Source organism: Oncorhynchus mykiss, chromosome 16, assembly GCF_057628025.1.
Source record: "Oncorhynchus mykiss isolate SJ-2025 chromosome 16, ASM5762802v1, whole genome shotgun sequence".
NCBI lineage: Eukaryota > Metazoa > Chordata > Actinopteri > Salmoniformes > Salmonidae > Oncorhynchus > Oncorhynchus mykiss.
In genome coordinates, this window is record NC_143037.1 from 19,499,364 (window position 1) to 19,523,464 (window position 24,101).

General features: G+C 41.1%; 1 protein-coding gene across 9 annotated transcripts; it reads right to left on the minus strand.

Moving 5' to 3' along the window:
* Positions 1–2,274: 2,274 nt before the first annotated feature.
* Positions 2,275–23,148, minus strand: mki67 (marker of proliferation Ki-67). 9 transcript variants are annotated; one of them, XM_090202154.1, is made up of 18 exons: positions 22,720–23,144; positions 22,120–22,225; positions 20,879–20,960; positions 19,242–19,357; positions 19,000–19,072; positions 18,061–18,856; positions 17,195–17,433; positions 16,212–17,100; positions 15,992–16,107; positions 15,656–15,833; positions 15,130–15,267; positions 13,985–14,463; positions 13,580–13,616; positions 12,991–13,096; positions 11,990–12,071; positions 11,765–11,880; positions 6,396–6,660; positions 2,275–6,278 (listed from the first exon to the last, which is right to left on the minus strand). In XM_090202154.1, the coding sequence occupies exons 2-18, from the start codon at positions 22,206–22,208 to the stop codon at positions 3,192–3,194; spliced, it is 6,888 nt and encodes a 2,295-aa protein (XP_090058280.1). In that variant the 5' UTR covers positions 22,209–22,225; positions 22,720–23,144; the 3' UTR covers positions 2,275–3,191. The 9 variants fall into 9 exon arrangements, with proteins under 9 accessions (XP_090058280.1, XP_036802333.2, XP_090058278.1 ...); XM_036946438.2 differs by having other exon boundaries at positions 2,275–6,239; positions 6,318–6,660; XM_090202152.1 differs by having other exon boundaries at positions 2,275–6,217; positions 6,260–6,660.
* Positions 23,149–24,101: the final 953 nt, after the last annotated feature.

Consider the following 24,101-nt stretch of genomic DNA (forward strand, 5'->3'; position numbering starts at 1 on the left):
TCGAAACTATTAAATAACACATTAAATCATGTAGTAACCAAAAAAGTGTTAAACAAATCAAAATATATTTTATATTTGAAATTCTTCAAATAGACACCCTTGGCCTTGATGACAGCTTTGCACACTCGTGCCATTCTATCAACCAGCTTCACCTGGACACTTTTCCAACAGTCTTGAAGGAGTTCCCACATATGCTGAGCACTTGTTGGCTTCTTTTCCTTCACTCTGCGCTCCGACTCATCCCAAACCATCTCAATTTGGTTATGGTCAGGGGATTGTGGAGGCCAGGTCATCTGATGCAACACTCCATCACTCTCCTTCTTGGTAAACTATCCCTTACACAGCCTGGAGGTGTGTTGGGTCATTGTCCTGTTGAAAAACAAATGATAGTCCCACTAAGCCCAAACAAGATGAGATGGTGAATCACTGCAGAATGCTGTGGTAGCCATGCTGGCTAAGTGTGCTTTGAATTCTAAATATATCACAGTGTCACCAGCAAAGCACCACCACACCATAACACCTCCTCCATGCTTTGCAGTGGGAAATACAGATGCGGAGATCATCCGTTCACAAGCAATAGCGGTTGGAACCAAAAATCCACTGGTCTAATGTCCATTGCTTGTGTTTCTTGGCCCAAGCAAGTCTCTTCTTATTATTGGTGTCTTTTAGTAGTGGTTTATTTACAGCAATTCGTTCATGAAGGCCTGATTCACAGTCTCCTCTAAACAGTTGATGTTGACATGTGTCTGTTACTTGAACTCTGAAGCATTTATTTGGGCTGCAATTTCTGAGGCTGGTAACTCTAATGAACTTATCCCTCCTATCCTCCTGCTGCAGAGGTAACTCGGTCTTCCATTCCTGTGGTGGTCCTAATGAGAACCAGTGTCATCATAGTGCTTGATAGTTTTCCGTATTGACTGACCTTAAAGTAACGATGGACTGTTGTTTCTCTTTGCTTATTTGAGCTGTTCTTGCCATAATATGGAGTTGGACTTTTTTGTCTATCATCTGTATACCCCCCCCCCCCCCCCTTTTTTTTGTTACTACATGATTCGTTGTTATTTCACAGTTTTGATGTCTTCACTATTATTATACAACATATAAAATAGTACAAATAAAACAACCTTGAATGAGTAGGTGTTCTAAAACTTTTGACTGATAGTGTATACTACACAATATTAGTTCATTTTAGTATACTGTAAACGAAGGTACTAGGGCTTCGCCTGTACCGGAAGTTAATACTGTTGCTATGCAACCTCTTGCTAGCTTGACTCTTGCTAGCAAATGACTAATTTTATGATTTTGGGTGTGTTCGTAAATTCAATCTGGAGTGCCAGAGTTTGCTCAGAATGTCAGACTACTCGCTCTAGCAGAGTTGGTTAGGCTGTTTTGTGTTATCCAGAGCGTTGGTGACTGTAACTGTGCTGCTGGCAACAATTTAAATACGCTTTGTTTTGTGCCTATGTTTACTGTCAATATTGACACCGGTCATATTCAACAGGTGTTGAGCGTTATTCTGCGCTATGAAATTGGAATAATCCTGAATAATCAAGTCAACACATGTTGCGGAGTTAGTTAAATAGCATATAGTTAATATAATGCCTGGCAAGTTCAATGTATTAGTAGGTAGCTAATGTTAGCAACATACCGGTACATAATGTGTTTCATAAGAGATAGCATATCTAATCAATTGTCAGCCAACATAACGTGTAATGTAACTTATTTTAAAAGTAATTACTTTATTACATTGCTCAACATTACGTTAACATTTGCCATAATTAGTTAAAGCAACGTATTTGTATCCACTCTTTCAAATCTGAAATGTTTGTGAAACCACGCCCATTTTCTGAAGAAATTCCATTATGGGCCCTAAAAGCACAGAAACACTGTCCACTGCCTGTATACTTCGTATTTTGGCGAATTTAGTGCGACATCCGGGAACTTTTGGTATACTAACTATATCCATACGATGACCAATAAGCATACTACATACTCAATTTCTGTCACATATAGTTAGTGCAGGTTAATACGAGTATTCAAACACAGCTTCGGTATTAGATGGTCAATGATCCCAATTATTGTATGTTTATAATGCAGCTAGAATAAACATGGAACATTTCCTACACAGCTTGTTTGCACATACTAGAAATTATAAGAGGAATACAATATCTGGCAGGGTTAAAATACTTGCCAGCTGAAAACTGCATCTCATCTTTTATTTCTAGATGCAGTCACTAGTCATCTAAACCACAATGCATTTTTCTGCACAGTATGTGAACTTTAGAACAATTCCTTCTTTTATTTTACTCCGAGACAACTGACAGACAATTACTTTATGACAAGGGGTGTCAAACTCTGCTGGTTTTTGCTTTCAATTAAGACCTAACTAGACAACTAGGTGAAGGAAGTTCCTAACTAATCTGTGACCTCAATTCATCAATCAAGTACAAGTGAGGATAAAAAAAACCTGCAGACACTCGGCCCTTCGTGGAATGAGTTTGACACGTACTTTATGCAGATCCCAAATGTTTAAAGCTTACAAGGCTTCTTTTTGACAGTAAAGATGACCACTTGTTTCCTCAGAGGGTCTGGGGCAGAGATGGGGAGTTTTGCACCATTTGTTCTCTTCACAGGTTCTGGAAACCATTTCATACAAGAGCTGCCTCCTTGCTTTGTGTGTGTCAAACAAAGCATTGTTATTCTTTTAAATGGCGATGTCATTTTGGCCAAGACAACCACAATGGAAATACTTGAATCGTTTGTGAATGTATCCTCACTAATCTGAATGAATAATGTGTGGGGATAACCTCCATGCATGTGGTATTGTATGTGTTGGAGTTAAATCAAAGACAAATATAAAAATGTACAGTACCAGAACATACTCAATAATGCTACAGCATAATAAGAAATTCTGACAACTTAATTTTTTTGATTTTTAATATGAATCATTTCCCCCAAACTATTTTCAGTCTAAATAGAACACCATACAAATGATTTAAAAATGTAAAAAAATATTCAGAGAATGTAGCAAAACTAACCACAATTAAGACCAAAAATCAGAATAATATTGTAAAGCACTGGCCTTCAATTATACATCTGTAACTCCAGGCAAGTACAAAAAAATAATAAGTTGAGCATTAGCATTTCTATAACAAAGCATTAAAAACAAAAAATCTATGACTGCCTAAGCTCTATTTTCTTGCTGCTCTCCCTCTGCGGGGCTTACACGGCTGCTCCGACTCAGTACCTTGCTCAATGTCAATTTCCTGAGATACCGTTTTTCCTTTTGTCGCTTTACCTCTTCCTTTTGTAGCAGCCACAACTGTGGCATCGGGGATGGTCTCTCCCTCCGGGACAGCAGGAGTAGTGCTCGTGGCCTCAACGGGAGCTGCTGCAGTAGACTTTGCTGCTCGTCTTGTTTTCTTGACAGGCTCCTTTGGAACAGCTTTATCAGAGAGATCTGCCTCTTCAGTTGTCATAGATCTTGCTGCATTTCTTTCATTTACTGGCTTTGAAATGGGGACCGTGGCTTCAGCAGCAGAGGTCTCTATGTTGCTATGGCGTGCCCTTTTTGAGGGTGTTGATTGTACGGTCTCCTCTTTGACCGCGACGTAAGATCTTGCTCTTCTCCCTCGCACTGTCTTCACAACCTGCTGTTCTTCACTCCGTTCAGGCTGTTCTTCAACCTTAGTAACAGGAACAGTATCATTCCGTCTGGATGTCTTCTGTTTAGGAAGAGGGGTGACCTTGTATGTAACTTCCAAATCAGGTTTCCAATTCACAGATTTTGAGGTCTTTGAGTCTTCGTCAATGGTTTCCATGCCTTCAATAGAATTTGCCTGGTCAGAGGTCGTTTCAGAAACAGCATTTCCCTTTTTAGGGGCTTTTCCTCTTCTAACCACAGCAGTCATAACCTCAGCCTCCAACGGAGTGCTCTCGGCTGCAATGGTGGTTTCATCTGCAGAGACTTTGGATTTAGCTGCCCTTCTACCTCGCTTGACAGGCTCAGATGGAACTTCCACAGTTGCTTCTGCAACAGTGGGCACCTTTGTGGAATCAGCTGCTCCTCTGCGTGCTCGCTTGGCAGGCACTTCATCCTTCACAACGGCTTTTGCCTTCCTTCTCCATCCTGGTTTGACAACCGGAGCTTCCAGCAGTTCTTCAGCATCAGCAACAGCCTCTTCACGCTCTGGTCTAGCATCAACCTCAGTTTGTGCAGGAAGGTGGACCTCCTGCACTACCATGTTCTCAACTTCCACCACTTCAGGAACCTTCTGCTGCTTTGCTCTTCTTCCTCCTCTTTTAGGTTTCTCTGTAGGGGGAGCAGATGTTTCCTCCGGAGTCTCTGTGGATACTGGCGGGACGACACACCCAGGGTCCTGTTTAGTCCTTCTTCCCACTCTTTTAGGTTTCTCAACCGAAGCCAAGGTAGTCTGCTCCTGGAGCTCAACAGTCAGAGTCTCAACGGTGTGATCCTCAACAGGCTCAACTTGCTCTACAGAAGCCTGCTTAGTCTTTCTTCCCCCTCTTTTGGGTTTCTCAACTGGAGCTACAGTGGTCTGCTCCTTGGCTTCAACAGTCAGAGACTCAATGGGGTGATCTTCAACTTGCTCTACAGAAGCCTGCTTAGTCTTTCTTCCCCCTCTTTTGGGTTTCTCAACTGGGGCAACAGTAGTCTGCTCCTGGGCTTCAACTTCAACAGTCAGAGTCTCAACAGTGTGATCCTCAACAGGCTCAACTTGCTCTACAGAAGCCTGCTTAGTCTTTCTTCCCCCTCTTTTGGGTTTCTCAACTGGAGCCACAGTGGTCTGCTCCTTGGCTTCAACAGTCAAAGACTGAATAGGGTGATCCTCAACAGGCTCAACTTTCTCTACAGAAGCCTGCTTAGTCTTCCTTCCCCCTCTTTTGGGTTTCTCAACTGGGGCCACAGTAGTCTGCTCCTGGAGTTCAACAGTCAGAGACTCAACGGGGTGATCTTCAACTTGCTCTACAGAAGCCTGCTTAGTCTTCCTTCCCCCTCTTTTGGGTTTCTCAACTGGGGCCACAGTAGTCTGCTCCTGGAGTTCAACAGTCAGACACTCAACAGGGTGATCCGCAACAGGCTCAACTTTCTCTATAGAAGCCTGCTTAGTCTTCCTTCCCCCTCTTTTGGGTTTCTCAACTGGGGCCACAGTAGTCTGCTCCTGGAGTTCAACAGTCAGAGAATCAACAGGGTGATCTTCAACTTGCTCTACAGAAGCCTGCTTAGTCTTTCTTCCCCCTCTTTTGGGTTTCTCAACTGGAGCCACAGTGGCCTGCTCCTGGGCCTCAACTTGTTCAATGGGAGTTTCAACACTCACAGACTCCACTTGATCTACAGGCTCCTGCTTAGTCTTTCTTCCTCTTATGGGTTTTGCAAACAGGACTGAGGCCTCCACCTCTTCTGTAGGAATATCAACCGCCACAACATTTTCTTCTGTTTTGGCTTCTTCAGATTCCTGTTTACCCCGTTTTCCTCTTGCCTGTGGTTTCTCAACAGGAACACTAGCAGGCATCTCCTTGGCTTCCACAATCTTAATTGGAGGAATTTCAAGAACCCCCGCTTCAACTTCTACTGAATCCTGTTTAGGCTTTCTTCCTCTCTCAGACCTAACGACTGGAGTCTGGGCCTCAAACGTCTCAGTGACAGGAACACTCATAGCTTCAGTGTTCTCCAACACGGTTTCAACTTGTTCTACAGAAGCCTGTTTGGCCTTTCTTCCTCTTCTGGGTTTCTCCACAGGGACATCAGAAGTTGGCTGCTGGTCCTCAATTGGAGGAATTTCAGCACTCTCACTTTCAACAGCGTTCTCCTGCACTGATTCAACTCTCTCTACAGAAGCCTGTTTGGCCTTTCTTCCTCTCTTGAGCTTTTCAGCAGGAACTGGGTCAACTGCCATTTTCTCCTGGACATCCACAGAGTCCATAGTTTCTGCTGGTGCCTCAACGCTACTGGTCTCATTACACCTTGCCAATCTCCCTCTAGCAGGTGGTGGCACAATCCCCTCAGTTTTCTTTACTCTACCTTTTACTGGAACAGAAGGCTCTTCACTGTCAAGATGTGCCATCCTCACTGCCTCAGCAGGTGCAGCAATGGGCTCAGCAAGAGGAGCAGGTTGTTCTTCCTCCACTACCTCAGCAGGTGCAGCAACAGGCTCAGCAAGAGGAGCAGGTTGTTCTTCCTCCACTGCCTCAGCAGGTGCAAAAGCTGGCTCTTCTACCTCCTGCACTGCCTCAGCAGGTGCAGAAACGGTCTCTACCTCCTGCACTGCCTCAGCAGGTGCAGAAACGGTCTCTACCTCCTGCACTGCCTCAGCAAGAAGAGCAGGTTGTTCTTCCTCCACTGCCTCAGCAGGTGCAGAAACTGGCTCTTCTACCTCCTGCACTGCCTCAGCAAGAGGTGCAGGTTGTTCTTCCTCCACTGCCTCAGCAAGAGCAGCAGCAAGCTCTTCCACTGCCTCGGTTGTCATGGCATCAGGAATCTCTTGGGCGTCACCAGAAATTTCTTCAACAGGTTGAGCGACGTGCTTGGGGGTCTTCACAACATCTAAGCTTACTTTCTGAAGAGCCTTAGGCCCTCTTGGAGTGTTCTGTTTAGAAGATCTATTTCTCTTTGGAGTGGGTGCTTGAGGGTATTCAAACCTGAAAAGGAAAATATAAAATTAAAATGTTAACAGTACACAATTACACCTATGGATCCAAGTGTATGGTTTAACATGACAAATAATTGTTAAATTATGACATGCTGTCCATCACATTTTAAAACGGACTATAAGCAAACTAAACTAGAGCCTGACATTTTTAATCGGTGGGCCGATATAATAAAAACGGACGATAGCAGCCTTTTACGGATGTATTTGCATCAGCGTTTAATCCACCGAAAAGGGCCGAGATAAGGTGCAGAGAAAACATCTGATGAAAAATACTCTTTGCATTTCATTAGTCCTTTAGCGAAGCCCGCGAAATCTGATGTGTTATATTCAATCAGTAGGGAACCATCAGTTGTAGGCCTTCAGATATTTTTGTAGAAATTAAAATGAAATGTCATTTGTATTTAATCTTTACAAATAATTGTAATCATTTTCTGATTCCATGCCTTCAGTTTGTGTTGTAAAGAGCAGTGTTAATACTGAGAGAAAATGATTAAAAAAATGATTCTCTTTGGTGGTCTCTGGGTAGAAAAATTGAGCTAGCTCAGCCAGCCATTGGCTAGGCCTTCAGAAGCTGGACAGAAGGCTTCTGGCATTCAACTGTATTATAGAGCAGAATGAGTGACAGTGGAATTACCCAATCACATTGACAGGACTCGACAAGAGAAAATAATCAGTGTCACAAGCAGTAGTTTGCTCACACTAGTAACGTTCACTAGCTTTTGTTATAGTGTGACAAAATAGCGAAGGCAGCTGCAGCAGCTGTTAACTTCAAGATGGATGTTTTTGCTAATTTGCTAACCGTTAAGATTTACTTTCATACTATGTTTACAACTAATTATCTGATGAGTGGCACTGTTGTTGCAGCTCGCTTGCTGTTAGCCATCTCTGAAAACAATGACTGAAACATTGTTGCATGTACAACTTTAGATCCCTTGTCAGTGTGATAGACATGATCAAATATATTTGCAATGGAAGGTAACAGCTGTTTTTTTTTTATTTGACATAAAATGGTTGTGCTGTTGTATTGGTATGATTTCATGGGGCCTACTGGAGTGAATGGGCTGCTTATTCTTTAGCATTATTTGATGCGGTGTTTAACGGCTGTCGCCTGTATCAGCCGTGTCTGACCAGAATTGTCTCTCCATCAGTGCCATGGAGTGCACAGGTATTACAGTCCCTGTCCTTTCAGCACAGTGAGCCCGTCACCTTTGATGTGACACTTGTCGCTATTGTTGATAGTGGTGTTGGCTACGTGTCCATGCCGGTTCCGTCTGTGCGGCAGCCCGAACCGCAGCCAGACCTGTAATTAATAATGTCAAAAAGTATTGATTAAAGATGTATAGCGCAGTAGGTGATGCTTCGTTCAGTTATTTTCTAGATTTGTTTGATACGCATTGGAAGATTTGATGCCTCTGAACGCCTAGTTTCTAAAGTCAGTTTGCCACCGTATTCATTTATGTGCATAAACCATGGATTGCTGATGCTATGTATTGGCCCGAAAAAAATAGTAATGGTCTGTTTGTAGGCACTAACTCAGTCATGTTTCGTTGGACAAAGCAGATGGGGAAAATGGCGTTAATAAACTTTTTGTTGTATGAGATAATCATCAGCTAACGTCACTGTGAATGTATGTAATAAAGCACATAAGGAACATAAAGGCTTCATAAAAAGGTCATGTTAACTGACTGCTATCATCTCATAGGAAAACATGTATAAGACCGCCTAAGCCAGTGATGGAAAAATAGAGTTTGTTTATTCTAAAACCCTATATACACTTTCCCAATAGCGATGGCTGAACAAACCAGAAGCTCTATTGAGGCTTTCAAGTCAACGGTCGGCCATATTGGCACTCCCCAGTAGGAGCAGTTCTCCATAGGAATTCATGAAATTCTACAGTATTTCAAACATTTCAAGGAACAAATGAGTAAAAAAAAATATTTTTTTTGTAGTGGGGACAGTAACATTAGTAATGTCTAAAATTTTTACTTTAAGGAAAATATTTACCATGCCCTCAGAAAGTTGACACACCCCTCGACTTATTCCACATTGTGTCACAGCATGAATTTAAAAATAGAAAACAAAATAGATTTCCCCCTCCCACTGGCCTACACACAATACCTACCCCATGTCAAAGTGGAATTGTGTTTAGACATTTTTTGCAAATTCATTAAAAATGAAAATCAATAAATGTCAACCACTTTGATATGGCAAAAGTTCAGGAGTAAAGGTCACAATAAATTGCAAGTACTGTGTACAATAATATTGTTAAACATTTAAATGGCTACCCCATCTCTGCACCCCACACATACAGATAATTGTAAGATCCCTCAGTCAAGCAGGGAATTTCAAATAGATTCAACCACAAAGATGAGGGGGGTTTTCCAATGCCACAAAGGGCACCTATTGGGAGAGAGGAAATGTATTATTATTATTTTTATTTTAAAGCACCCAGTCACTACAAAGCCATTTTTCCTAACTCCCTTGCCAGGGATTTCACCATGAGGCCAATAGTGACTTTAAAACAACGGCTGTGAAGGGAGACAACTGAAGACGGATCAACACCAAAAGGAAGCATGTAGATAATAAAATATATGAATCCTGTTTGCAACAAGACACTAAAGGAATACTGCAAAAAATGTGGCTAAGCAATACAATTTTTTTGCCCCGAACAAAGTGTTATTGCATTTGCCCCAAAAATAAAACACGGAGTACCACGCTCCATATTTTCAAGCATCATGCTATGGGTATGCTTGTAATGATTAAGGACGTGAGTTTCAGGATAAAAAAGAAACGGAACTAAGCACAGGCAAAATCCTAGAGGAAAACCTGGTTCAGTCTGCTTTCCACCAGACACTGGGAGATTAATTCATCTTTCAGCAGGATCATAACCTAAAACAAGACTGAAGCTACACTGGAGTTGCTAACCAAGAAGATGTTGAATGTTCCTGAGTGGCAGAGTCATGGTTTTGACTTAAATCTGCTTGAAAATTTATGTCAAGACCTGAAAATGGTTGTTTAGCAATTATCAACAACCAATTTGACAGAGCTTGAAGAATTTAAAAGAATGGGGAAATGTTGGCAAATCCAGGTGGAAAACTCTTCGAGACTTACCCAGAAAGACTCACTGGTGTAATCGCTGCCAAAAGTTGATTCAACATGTATTGAGGGGTTGAATACATTTCTAATCAAGATTTGTTAACTATAATGAAAAATAAAACCAATCTTAGAGAGTGTTTGTACAGTGTAGATTGTTGACTGAAAACGACAATTAAATCACATTTAATCCCACTTTGTAACAACAAAATGTGGGAAAAGTCAAGGGGTGTGAATACTTTGAAGGCACTGTATATTTATTCTTAGTTGTGTTTAGCTTACAATTTAAAAGTATTAATTAAAAAAGGTGTCTAATAGAATAAATGTGGCAAACAAGACACATTAATAAATGCATTTCTATAGCTTCTAAAATATATATTTTGCCTCACTGAGGCAACGCTTGGGGCGAAAGGCAGCAATATGCCAGCAGCCAATTGTGAGTTATGTTTTTCATTTTAAGTGACAACTACCAGAATTCAGTGACCACAGCTCTTCAATTGACGACAACATAGCTACCGTAAATACCAATACATTGAAAATGTGTCCCGTGTCATTTTCCAGCAGGCTAGCACAAGGCAGCCATCTTCAGAGGCACATTTTTGCTGCAATCAGTACAGTTTATCCTCATTTCACTAGAGTAACAGTTTTTCCATAAACATATCTTGTCATTCTGGTGCTCATAAATTTTGTTGCTTACATTTAATGTTCTTTAATCAAATTTAGGAAATAAGCTTCAAGTATTTTTGCAGGGCTGTTTTAAGCGCAATCCACACAGAAAATTTATTTTTTTCTTTCCAGCTATAGTAATACATTTTTTGGCAGATATCGTTAACTTCGACGCTACCTAATCCCTGTAGCGGGATCATTTTCGTCGGCAACCGCTGAATAGCATAGCGCAACAGTCAAATAATATTGCTAACAAACATTCATATAATCACAAGTGCAATATTGCAAAACACAGCTTAGCCTTTTGTTAATCACCCTGTCGTCTCAGATTTTGAAATTATGCTTTACAGCAAAAGCAATCCAAGCGTTTGTGTAAGTTTATCGATAGCCTAGCATAGCATTATATACACTTAGCATCAGGAAGCTTGGTCACGAAAATCAGAAAAGCAATCAAATTAACCGTTTACCTTTGATCGTCGGATGTTTTCACTCACGAGACCCCCAGTTACACAGCAAATGTTCCCTTTGTTCCATAAAGATTATTTTTATACCCAAAATACTGACGTTTGTTTGTCGCGTTATGTTCAGAAATCCACAGGAAAGAGGTCATGACAAAGCAGACGGAAATTCCAAATAGTGTCCACAGAAACACGCCAAATGTTTTTTTATAATCATTCCTCAGGTAGTTTTTAAAATATATATATATATATATATATATATATATATATATATATATATATATATATATATATATATATATATATATATTCGATAATATATCAACCGCGGGAGGAACAATGGCGGCTTTACTCAATTGCGCACAAACTCACTCTGAGAGCCCCCACCTCTCCACTTATGCAATGTGATCCTTCACGTTCAAAGCCTGAAACTATGTCTAAAGACTGTTGACACCTTAGGGAAGCCACAGACAAAGGAATCTGGTTAATATCCATTTAAATGGAACAATGTGAGGCTATGGAACATGGAGTTTTGAAAATAGAAGCCACTTCCTGGTTTGATTTTTCTCAGGGTTTCACCTGCAATATCAGTTCTGTTATACTCAGACAATATTTTGACAGTTTTGGAAACGTTAGTGTTTATCATAATCGGTCAATTATATGCATATTCTAGCATCTGGTCCTGAGAAACAGGCCGTTTACTTTGGGAACGTTATTTTTCCAAAAATAAAAATAGTGCCCCCTAGCTTCAAGAGGTTAACAGTGAATATTTACATTAAAATCAGATCAAAAATCCCACATCGGTCAGGCTCTAGACTAAACACATTAAATAAATTCTTATTCGCTGACTTATAAACCGACATAAGATGCACAAACCTGAAAGAACGGTCAATAATTGTGATTAGATCCCCATGTTTTAAATGTTCAGACTGCTGCAAAATCTCTCCATTGACACGGGTCGGGTTCGTTGAACTCAAATTAGTTAAAATAACCTGCAAGAGGAGAAAAAAAGTACCTTACAATACTTGCTCTACAGACACTAAAATTAAAGTAACTTGACTTATTGAAGGCAGCAATTATATTGGCTGACTCTGCAATTACCTCGTTATTTTCATTCAACTCAATCCTGCAATGCTTCTTGGATACTTCGGGAAGTTTAACGCAAATGTCGCAGTCAGGTTTCCTAAGAGACAATGAGACCATAATAAATATTCTGTAGAAAGGTTGTCAACATTTCCTGATTTCATTGTATACCCGTCATCAGCTCTGCAATTATATGATTCACATTTTTAAACTAAAAAAAAAAAAAAATGTAAACTGTTTAAGGCATTTAAGTTGTATTTCATGGTTTATCTTTATCCCCATAAGCTGTTACTCCAGCAACAGCTACAATTGCTGGGGTTAACACAGCACACATATGGAAACAAAAGTTCAGTTGAGTAAATGCTAAATGTGTGGCAATTTATGAACAAGAGCAGGCTAAATCCAATCCATAATTCATTTTCAGTGGATAAGGCTGAATGGATCTCTAGGGTCTGTGGTGAAATGTCTTCTGAAACGTTTCGAAAAGCTGTAATAGTGAACAAAGCTCAACAACCGAAGACAGCAGTAGAAAGCCCGCCTCTTCACAAATTTAAAAATGACCCCAAGTAGGAATTGGCAAAAACATTGAGAAATCTAAGATGTGTCAAATAAATGATATCCTGCTCTGGGCTCAAGCTATGCATTTGGTTTGCTAACTTGCTAGATGTCAAGATTAAGCGAATGTCTCTGCTGTAATCAAGAAGCTTGATTGGCTAGCAAGTAAACAAACCAAATGCATAGCTGGAGCCCTGGGCTGGATATAATTTGACACATTTCAGATGACATTTTTTTCTTCCTCCCGGTATTGTAAATCAACCTGTTGGTATTTCAAAATATAATGTACACCGGGGTTTCGCCCAAGCCCAGCACCAAGTAAAAACCATGTTCCATACATGCAGCAAAAGTAGACTCATAAAATGATCAGTACCATACAAAACTATGAATATATTACATTTAGATAATGGCACTCACTGCTATGGCATTTCACATATTGACAGATTTGAATAGCTTAAGCTCACCTTCCAAATAAGCATGATGCAGTCAGAGGAAACGCAGTCCCATCTCCACCACTCCTTTTGATTACAACTATTGTCCCGTACAGGGGCATTTGGAATTCAACGTTACCTAAATAAAACATAAAATGTTAGGACATTGAGCAATCATGTGAAATGTGTGACTCAATGATTCTAGCTACTGGCACGAGCTAGCTGGGGGGGGGGGGCAAGCTGTTACGATTCGTAAAAAGAACAGCAACCAATAATCTGTGTGCAAACTGGTTAGTACTGCCTAGCAAGATTAAGTTGAGTGATTGCAGTGCCTCTTGATAGTAGTAAACTACTCGTAGGTTACATGAGTTAAGAATTTAATCGGCAACCAATATGCATTGCTGCATTGAACACACATGCCACTGTGCTTAACAACCTAGCCAGCCAAGTAACCACGCTCTTCCGTGTAAACTAATTACCGGTAGCAGAATAAGCAGAGCGTCAAACACCAATGTAGAATTGCTATTCAAACATTGATGTGGACTGACGGGCCAAGCTAACTTATTGTCACTCTGTGCATTGTGAATGCTTATGTTAGCTATCTAGCAAGCAGATATGTTACCTGAGAGGCATTTAGGAGAAATAGCGTCGCCGTGAATCTGAAAATGAAACAAATACCCTTTCAATTAAAAAGCTGATACAGTTGAAACATTCAGAACCTATTATAGTAGTAATGGGATAATATGAAATAAACCATTCAACAGCTAATACACATTCAGAACCTATTATAGTAGTCATGGGATAAGATTAAATAAACCATTCAACAGCTAATAAACATTCAGAACCTATTATAGTAGTCATAGGATAAGATGAAATAAACCATTTAACAGCTAATAAACATAACAGGCAAATAAGTTATGCCAAAGACTTTTTGGTATGTAAACTTACCATTATACCAAACAACATCTGTGTTATAAAAGAGAACAATGGAGCTGAAACTACACAGAAATAGCCGTGTTGCCTTTACCTCTTTTGTCTCGCTGTGGACGTTGTCATCTTGGACTTTACCAGACATCTCTTCAACAGGTTCAGCAATTTGTTTGGGGGTGGTCAGGAGTTCCTTTACACCAACTAAGCTTACTTCCTGAGAAGCCTTAGGCCCTCTTGGAGTTGTCATCAGTTTTCCTCTGAGGTCTTCAATGGGTTGCACCTTCTGTCTTGGGGTCTTCATGATCCTCTTCACTCCAGTGAGACACTCGGGTTGTTCGGGTTTCTTCTGTTTGGGAGTCGAAATAGATTTTTTTGATTCTGGCCGCTGTTCTTCCTTCGATTCCTCTGAAGACATCTCTAAGGCAAGAATCTCATTTTGTGTGGTACGGGAGTCATCAGCTTCCTCCGTGATGAAACTGGATTCTTGACCATCCCGAAGGAGTCTAGTGACTGCATCGCTGTTGTACGCGCCCCGTTTAGCAGTAGAAACAACAAGTGGAGACACCACCATTTCACCTGTGAAGACAGGATATGTTTAGTGTCAACTGCTTTCAGCATGATATAGCTAACTGTCAAAATAACAGAAACACATGAGTAAATGGATACAAAGTATATTGAAAGCAGGTGCTTCCACACAGGTGTGGTTCCTGAGTTCATTAAGCAATTAACATAATGTAGGGCAGGGCAACTTCAGACCTCGAGGGCCTGATTGATGTCACTTTCTCCATCCCTAGCAAACAGTTGATTAATCTAATTGCATTCTAAACTGAAGATCATGATTAAGTGATTATTGGAGTCAGGTGTGTTAGCTGGGGCAAAACTGACACCAATCAGGCCCCCTAGGACTGGAATTACCAACCCTTGTATAAGAATGCTGGGCAGGCCATTATTTCGGCTACGCCCCCATAGGATGACAATGCTCCCCATCCACAGCGCACAAGTGGTCACTGAATAGTTTGAGCATAAAAACAACGTATGAAACATAATATAGTGTACAATTCAGAAAAAGTCCCCCACACCAGATTCTTCATCATTCATGCTCATCTTGACATGATAATAGGGAGAATCTCAATTACATACTCCTTGTGTCCTCTCGCCTCTTCTCAAAACCCATTGGAGAAGGTCAGAGGGGAGGGACAAGGAGTATGCAATTGAGCCCACCCCCCCCCCCAAATCACTTACCAGTCTCCTCTGGGGTATTCATCACTGATGATTCAATCATAGATGTAGACTGGGCTCTCAGTGGGGTCTTAAGGGCACTCTGCACATTGACCACAGACTTCCTCTGCCTAGCAGGGGTCTTGAAAATGTCTGCAATGCCTGAAACCACAAAAAAAAACAGGTTGCTTTACTTGAGAACAATATGACAATGTAACAAGTCCTTTATATACAATGGATGAGTTCATAAATTCACCCTGGCAATCTACGCCGAATTCTGAGCACCCTGGTTTGAGTTCCAGAGCGCCGAATAAATGTAAAAAATTAAGACAGCTTTCTTAGCGCATGTTTATGTATACCTATTAAAATGGTTGCCAGTAACAGAGTAAGTCACTAACCCTCTTCATAACAAACACTCATCGGCTCTACTCTCTAGGGCAAGTAAAAAGTTCAGAGTGAGGCATTCTCTTACAAAAGAGTATATTTAACAACACCCCATATGAAAAACATATGCACATAGAACAGTGGGATTAGGAAATAGACCAATTACCTGACAAATCCTCATCCATTCTCATGTTCTTTTTTAGCACAGCCATGTTGTGGACAAGCTTTGGGGCGGCCCCACTTGGCTGAATGGCTTTCAGCCTGTGAGCTTTGCCCACAACAATGGTCACAGGTGAATCTGCATGACCAGTGCTGACATGTCCTATGAGTTTCCTCACAGGTGTCTGTAACAGAACAAACATCAACAAGTTAGGTAATGTAGCCATAGAAAAACTAAATCAAGACTACCATTGAAGTCAATTTAACAACAAGCTTCAATTTGCTACACTAGACACATTTCATAAAGTGCAGTCATGGAGGGCAAAATACTATCGAAACATACCTTCGGTTTTGGTACAACAGTCTTCGTCTTAGTCACTCGGGTGGTTTTCTTGGTTGGGATAACAGCTTGGGTCTTGGTCTGGCCAAACTTCACAATGTCAGCCCAGGAATTCACAACTTGAAACAAAGGAAATTAAACACTTAGATTGCAATCAAAATACAAAAACAAAAAAAAAAAGTTACTGAATCCCAAATAGGAAATAAAGTAAATGGATGCATACCTTTCATAGATGCCCGAGAAACACCACTTCTTCTACGGATGACTTGAAGGGAATTTTTCAATGTGCTTTTCTGTGTCGTCTTCGAGGTAGACGACATTGTCGTTCGCCTCAAGGGAACACGAGGCGTTACAGTGACAGACGGCTGTAGGACAGAGTCCTGGTCTGCGGTGGGTGATGGGGTGCTGACGAGGGACACTGAGAACCGGCCTTGCATGGTGGGTGTCGTGTTGGCCGATGGCAAACTTGCAGGGGTCTTGGGAGTTTTCCCAGCCTTGGGTGTTTGAGATTCATCTTTTAATGCAGACTTTCTTCGAGCAGGAGATGGAGTCTTGACAGCGGTTTTTGGGGTCTTCTCTTTACCTGGAGATGGCGTTTTAGCTTTTGGTGACTTCTTGGCAGACGAGGGAGTCTTGGCAGATGCCTTCGGCGACTTGGCGGGCGAGGGAGTCTTGGCAGATGCCTTCGGCGACTTGGCGGGCGAGGGAGACTTGGCGGGCGAGGGAGTCTTGGCAGATGCCTTCGGAGACTTGGCGGGCGAGGGAGTCTTGGCAGATGCCTTCGGAGACTTGGCGGGCGAGGGAGTCTTGGCAGATGCCTTCGGAGACTTGGCGGGCGAGGGAGTCTTGGGAGATGCCTTCGGCGACTTGGCGGGCGAGGGAGTCTTGGGAGATGCCTTCGGCGACTTCTTGGCAGGCGAGGGAGTCTTGGGAGATGCCTTCGGCGACTTCTTGGCAGGCGAGGGAGTCTTGGGAGATGCCTTCGGCGACTTCTTGGCAGGCGAGGGAGTCTTGGGAGATGCCTTCGGCGACTTCTTGGCAGGCGAGGGAGTCGCCTTCTTTCCTGGACTTCCTTTCACGCCAAGACTCTCTGGGGCAGATTGTTCATGCTCCTATGAAATGCAAAAATTATTTAAGTGAGAATCAGCAATATATGTGAAACGAGCAAAGTCAACACACAAACCAAGAGTATATTATTGAACTTACCTTTATCAGACCAATTGCAGATGCTCTCCTGAGCAGTGACTGTTTCATTTTGGGGGCACACAAGCTTCGCCGTCCAGGAGTGGCACCTTTGCATAGTGGGGAGTCAGGAGGAAGACGTTTATCGAACAGTTCCGGCTCCAAATGACCTCCAAATGAAACCCTTTTCCTCTTGCACAGAGGTGTTGGAAATTCAGTTTCAAGGTCTCCACTCTTCCGTTTCTTAGCAGACGACTGTTTAACTGAGTAGATGGAAATGAAGAATATTTTATTATAGTGGTCAAACACATGCAATCACAAGAAGACATGACACCTTAGGTTAAACCAGGGGAGAACTGCCCACTCTCATTGAAGCCAGAGGTTCATGGCTGTTTGCAGTACTACAGGCATTGTTAGCAGAAAACAGGACCACTATTATAGTGAATGGAAACATTTTTTAGAAGAATCATGGGACCAATAGACCAGAGATCCTTGAAAAGGTTATTTTAAATTGCACACAGAAGTAGTTAAGGATAATTTAGTTGCTAACGGCGGCCTGCAGTACTCTGGTCGGCCTTGAACTTTGAGTCAGTGATGGAGAGAGGGCAGCTAGGGTGTAAAGCCACTTCCCGGAGTAGCTCAAACTGTGCATGTCTCCATGATAGCGCATTGAAGTCTGTTAAGATGGCTATCGAGTCTCCACATAGGAATGAATGGTGTCACATGATCAATGGCTTTGTTTATACATATATACAGACATTGGGTTAAACATAGGAATAATACAGAATGTAAATCAAATAATTGACATTGCTTAAGTTTCAAAGTAGGTTAATATGTATATGTGAAAAATGTGACCGCTATTGGGAAATAACTGGGCATTTTTTCCTCACCATTGATGGGTGTAGTCACCTCCAGCTCACAAAGCACATCCTGGGCTTGAAGCTTTTCCCCAGCAGGCCTTGGAGAGCGGGAATGCTCGGTCTTAGGAGTACTTGGCGTGGAATTCTCAGTTAGTACGATCTGCTCTTGGTTTGAGATGAAAGCATCAGCAGGTGGTTCTACCCCAGTTATCAAAGATTTGATAGGAGTGGCTTCCCTGCTCCTCCTCCGAGTGGGGGTCGTAAGGATTTCTGCAGTCGGACACTCAGAAATCTGCCCAGCCACTTCACTAGCAGTGAACTTCTCGGGGGTTGCCAGGTGACTTTTCCTCTGAGAAACAGGGGCGGATTTTTCTTCAACAGTGGTGGGTGTTATGGACTTTGAAGAACGCCTTTTACCTTTGGGAGTTTCAAGAATAGAGGGAGGCAGTTGGATGAAATCTTCGACTGGCACATTCCCCTCAACAACCCGACCTTTGAGGGACTTTCGCTTCTTCTGAGCTGATTTTGGAGTCACCCCAGGGACAGGTGACACATTTTCAGTCTCCGCCTTCTTGGGTGTGGAAATGACAGACGCCCCATCCACTTTCCTGGTTGAGATAGGGTTCTGTGGGCAAAGCCTCGAAGCAGGTGTTCCAAGTGCTTTCTTTGGAGTCTTGGAATCCAGATCTTGTTTGAACATTTGGTACAGCTCACAGAAAGGGGAGCTTGGCTTGTTCTGTCCAAGACCATCCTCCTTGGGTTTGACATCAGAAGTGTTGGTTCCATCTTTAGCGCTGGTATCCCTTGCTTGGGTTTCATGTAAAACCTGTGACAAAGACAGCTTGAGCAGACTTTCTAGGCAATTCATGAGGTAGATTTCCTCAATGGTGCATATAATGAATAGTAAGTCATGCTTTATTATCAAATATGCCTCAGGCTTTTACTTTTAGTGTGCAACATGCATAATACCTGAGGAGTTTCACTTTTGCTAGCAGTAGAATATCGATTTTTCTTTGGAGTGGGTGCTGGAGGGTATTCAAACCTGAAGAAAAATAATTACAAAGACCCATTATCATATTTTCTATGCATGTTCAAAATGCCAAAAACTTGTCCATTTATGACATGCTGTCCATCAAATTGGAGGAAGACAGTAAGCAGACTAAACACAATTCTTATTCTCTGACTGTTAAACCGACAGAAGATGCACAAACCTGAAAGAACGGTCAATAATTGTGATTAGATCTCCATGTTTCAATCGTTCAGACTGCTGAAAAACCTCCCCATTGACACGGGTCGGGTTCGTTGAACTCAAATTAGTTAAAATAACCTGCAAGAGAAAACTGTCGTTCAATACTTGCGCTACAGACGTTAAAATAACAGCAATTAGTGCATTCGGAAAGCATTCAGACCCCTTGACTTGTCACATTTTGTTACATTACAGCCATATTCTAAAATTGATTACATTGGGGGGGAAGAGACAATCTACACACAATAACCCATAATGACAAAGCAAAACAGGTTAAGACTTTTTATTTTATTTAAATGTATGAAATAAAAATGTAAAACTGAAATATCACATTTACATAAGTATTCAGACCCTATACGCAGTGCTTTGTTGAAGCACCTTTGGCAGAGATTACAGCCTCGAGTCTTCTTGGATATGACGCTACAAGCTTGGCACACCTGTATTTGGAGAGTTTCTCCTATTCTTCTCTGCAGATCCTCTCAAGCTCTGTCAGGTTGGATGGGAGCATCGCTGCATAGCTATTATCAGGTCTCTCCAGAGATGGTCGATCAGGTTCATGTCCGGGCCACCCACTGTGTTGTCCTGGCTGTGTGCTTAGGGACGTTGTCCTGTTGGAAGGTGACCCTCCACCCCCAGTCCGAGGTCATGAACACTCTGGAGCAGGTTTCACCAAGGATCTCTCTGTACTTTGCTCTGTTCATCTTTCGCTCAATCCTGACTCGTCTCCCAGGCACTGAAAAACATTCTCACAGCAAGACGCTGCCACCACCATAAGGATGGTGTCAGGTTTCCTCCAGATGTTACACTTGGCATTCAGACTAAAGAGTTCAATCATGGCTTCTTTAGGCCAGAGAATCTTGTTTCAAGGTCAGAGTCCTTTAGGCAAACTCCAAGCAGGCTGTCCTGTGCCTTTTACTGTGGAGTGCTGCAGAGATGGTTGTCTTTCTGGAAGGTTATCTTATCTCCACAGAGGAACTCTGGAGCTCTTTCAGACTAAGCATTGGGTTCTTGGTCACCACCCTGACCAAGACCCTTCTCCCCCGACTGTTCAGTTTGGCCAGCTCTAGGACAAGTCTAGGCTGTTACAAACTTGTTCCATTTAAGAATGATTGAGGCCACTATTATTGGGGACCTTCAATGCTGCAGAAATGTTTTGGTACCCTTCCCCAGATCTGTGCCTCGACACAATCCTGTCTCGGACCACTACGAACACTCCTTCAACCTCATGGCTTGGTTTTTGCTGTGTCAACTGTGGGACCTTATATAGATAGGTGTGTGCCTTTCAAAATCATATCCAAACAATTGAATTTACAACAGGTGGACTCAAGAAACATCTCAAGGATGAGCACTGGAAACAGGACGCACCTGAGCTCAATTTCAAAAGGGTCTGAATAGTTATGTAAATAAGGTATCCGTTTTTTAATAATTTGCAAAAAAAGATATGACAAAAACAGGTTTTTAGATGTCGTTACAGGGTATTGTGTAGATCTGATTTATTTTATATTTGATCCAATGTAGAATAAGGCTGTAACATAACAAAATGTGGAAAAAGTAGAGCTGAATACTTCCCGAATGCAATGTATATTGACTGACTATAGTTACCTCTTTATTTTCATTCAACTCAATCCTGCAATGCTCCTTGGAGACATGAGGAAGTTGAATGCGAATGTCGCAGTCAGGTTTCCTAAGAGACAAAAACACCATTATATTATGTAAAAATGTTGTCTACATTTTCCCATTTCATTGCATACATAAAGATTTGGTTCTGTCAATACAACATTTGTGTTTATGGCATGTCAATTATATTTCATAACCCCATTAATAGGGTGTCCAATCAAAAACACATTTTTTTAATTGTGTAGATCGTCCTGAAAAAGAGTAAGGGTCCAAACCACGTAAAAAAAAAAAATGATGGTAGACCCTTGTAGGATGGCCAAAATTAGGATTACTAAATAAATGGAAGCCTGAGAAAGGGTAATAAAGTTGTTGTTTTTTAAAAATGGTATTGCACCTGACAGGCTCACTTTCTTCTTGAATCTGGAGGACATCAAACTATTTAGAGCTAAGATGGATGTCGATTTTGAGGCATGTAGTATTTTAATATTTTAGCATATGCTTTTCAGATGAATTCAAAAAATATTTCAAAAAACAATCTCTGAACTACACATTTAATTCAGCTCATGTCATGCAACTTTGAAGACGACCACAAAATCCTCTAAAGTTATGAGAAATTTGCACAACTAAGTCAGAGCTAGGTGCTTATTATCGGATGTATTAGGTTACCAAATCCAAATCTTATTGGGATATCGTGTTAATGATATGTTAGAGAAAGATCCCACTGAAAGATTTAGAACATGAATAGTCATTTATTGGTCAAATGTATTTTATAACACAAGTTAGTACAATTGTCACCCATGGGTGGACACCCTACCATAAACTGTTACTCCAGCAAAACTTATTGGGGTTAACAGCAGCACATACAGGAACAGTCCAGTTGAGTAAATGTTAAATGTGTGGCAATTTATCAACATGAGTGTGCTAAACCCAATCCAGTTGACTTTCAGTGGATGAAGTTGAATGGGCCTCTAGGATCTGTGGTGACATGTCTTTTGAAACGCTGTAATACTGATCAACGACAGCAGAAGAAAGCCCGCCTCTTTACAAATTTAAAATGGCTAGACTGCAACATTGAACCACTGAGTAAAAACACGTTCCATACATGCAGCAAAAGTTGACTTTCATACATTGAACAGTACCAATAAAAAAAACGAAAACATACTTAATGACTCTCGCTTCCATGGCATTAGACGTATTGTTGACAGAATTGGAATGCTTTTTCTCACCTTCCAAATAAGCATGATGCAGTCAGAGGAAACTCAGTCCCATCTCCGCCACTCCTTTTGATTACAACAATTTTCCCGTGCAGGGACATTTTGAATTCAACTTTACCTAAAATACAAAGAAACAAACGTTAAGATAATGAGCGATCGTGTAAAATATGACTGATTCAACAATGATTCTAGTTAGCCACATTGTTCTGATTTGTAACAGCATCGCAACAATGTATTGATCAATAATCTGTGCCAACTGGTTACAACTGCCAAGTAAGGATACGTTTGAGGATTGTAAACGCTAGCGTCAGTCTTTGTAAATTAGTTACAGTTTAAAATTGAAATCGCCAACCAACATGTATTCCAACACGCATGGCACTGTGCTAACCTAGCTAGCCAACTACCCACGCGCTTCAGTGTTACCGAATTATTCATAATAAACATATTTAGCAAACTACCAACCAATGTAGAATGGCTATTTAAACACCGTTGTGAACGGGCAGTCGAAGCTAAATGTTGTTGCCACTTTGAAACGTTCTACGCGATCTAACTTTTGGCAGGCGTTAGCTAGCTACATTTGCAAGCAATTATACATTATTTTGTTAACGTTACCTGAGGCAGTTCAAATATTCTTCAAAACAGCTGGTCGTCCATAAACTACAGGATAATACTTTACCCTTTATTAGACTATAACAATGATTGATAAAATCATCAACCTTGTTTTAAAAGACTCGCCTTACCTTCCTAAAACTGTTTCTCTTTATCTTGCCCTACCTATCTTTAGCTAATGTGTAGATGTGGACGGTTCCTTACTGCGCTTGGCAAAACGGTTAGCGTACTTCAGTGTACATGAAATCCCTCCGCACAATTCAATCTTATTAAAATACATAGTTGTGCTGTGGACTTGGTAGGTCAAACAATATATTGGATATTATATTTTGTAAAACATATACCCCGTTTTATAGATTTCAGTGTGTCAAATGTGCTTTAAAATATGAAGGACTATTTTGTTTACAAGCCCGGCGGAGGACTTCTTCGCCTTCTAACAGATAGCAATTTGAAAACGTTTGAAATTACGCGCGAAGTGTTTCCATTGGCTGAAATCCTGTTAAAGGTACACGCACAGTAGTAGGAGGCAGAGCGGATTTGTTGAAGGTGAAATAACGTTGTAAGAAATTATACAGTGATATAATTAAACAATTATATCAAACTATTAATTGTTTGTCAGCAGTGTATGTTAAAAGTAAAATTCCCAGAAACAAAAAGGTACAAATATTAGTTCAGTCTTTTCGTTCCTTGAAACTGAATGGTCAATGTGAATTAATCAAAATATCAAACAAGTATATTTGTGAGTATGGTAATGTTAACTTCCCTGAAGAAATACAATAATACGATTATTGTGTAGTCAGATTAATATAATAGTTCGATTAAAAAATTTACATGCTTTGCAAGAAGAACGATTTCCCTAATAATCATATTTACATGGACACGTCTGAAATCAGTCTACCTGATGGCACTGATAAATGCAGAACATCGACAACCAACATAAACGTTCTACCACAGCGACCATGTTATTTTTGGGAATCATATTTGATTCGGAGTATGGACATATAACTAAAGTTTGTATGTGATAACTACTTCTAAGACGCATACATTCAATTGTTCCGAACTCACTCACGCCAAAGAAAGAGTCTCGCTCGGCTCGTGCTAGTAAATGCGCAAATTACACAGAACAAAAATATAAACGACCGCAACATGTAAAGTGTTGGTCCCATGTTTCATAAACTGAAATAAATTATCGCAGAAATGTTCCACAAAAGTGTATTTCTCTCAAATGTTGTGCACAAATATGTTTACATCCCTGTTAATGAGCATTTCTCCTTTGCCAAGATAATCCATCCACCGGACAGCTGTGGTATATCAAGAAACTGATTAAACAGCATGACCATTACACAGATGCAACTTATGCTTGGGACAATAAAAGGACACTAAAA

What these genes read in the sequence shown, in the direction of transcription:
- mki67 (XM_036946433.2), bottom strand. Translation starts at nt 22,208, where the DNA reads ATGTCCCTGCACGGGAAAATTGTTGTAATCAAAAGGAGTGGCGGAGAT. An exon ending in GCATCATGCTTATTTGGAAG is followed by an intron (nt 20,961 to 22,119) that starts GTGAGAAAAAGC and finishes TTTGTCTCTTAG; the next exon opens with GAAACCTGACTGCGACATTC. An exon ending in TTCTCCTAAATGCCTCTCAG is followed by an intron (nt 13,097 to 13,579) that starts GTAACATATCTG and finishes TGTTTTATTTAG; the next exon opens with GTAACGTTGAATTCCAAATG.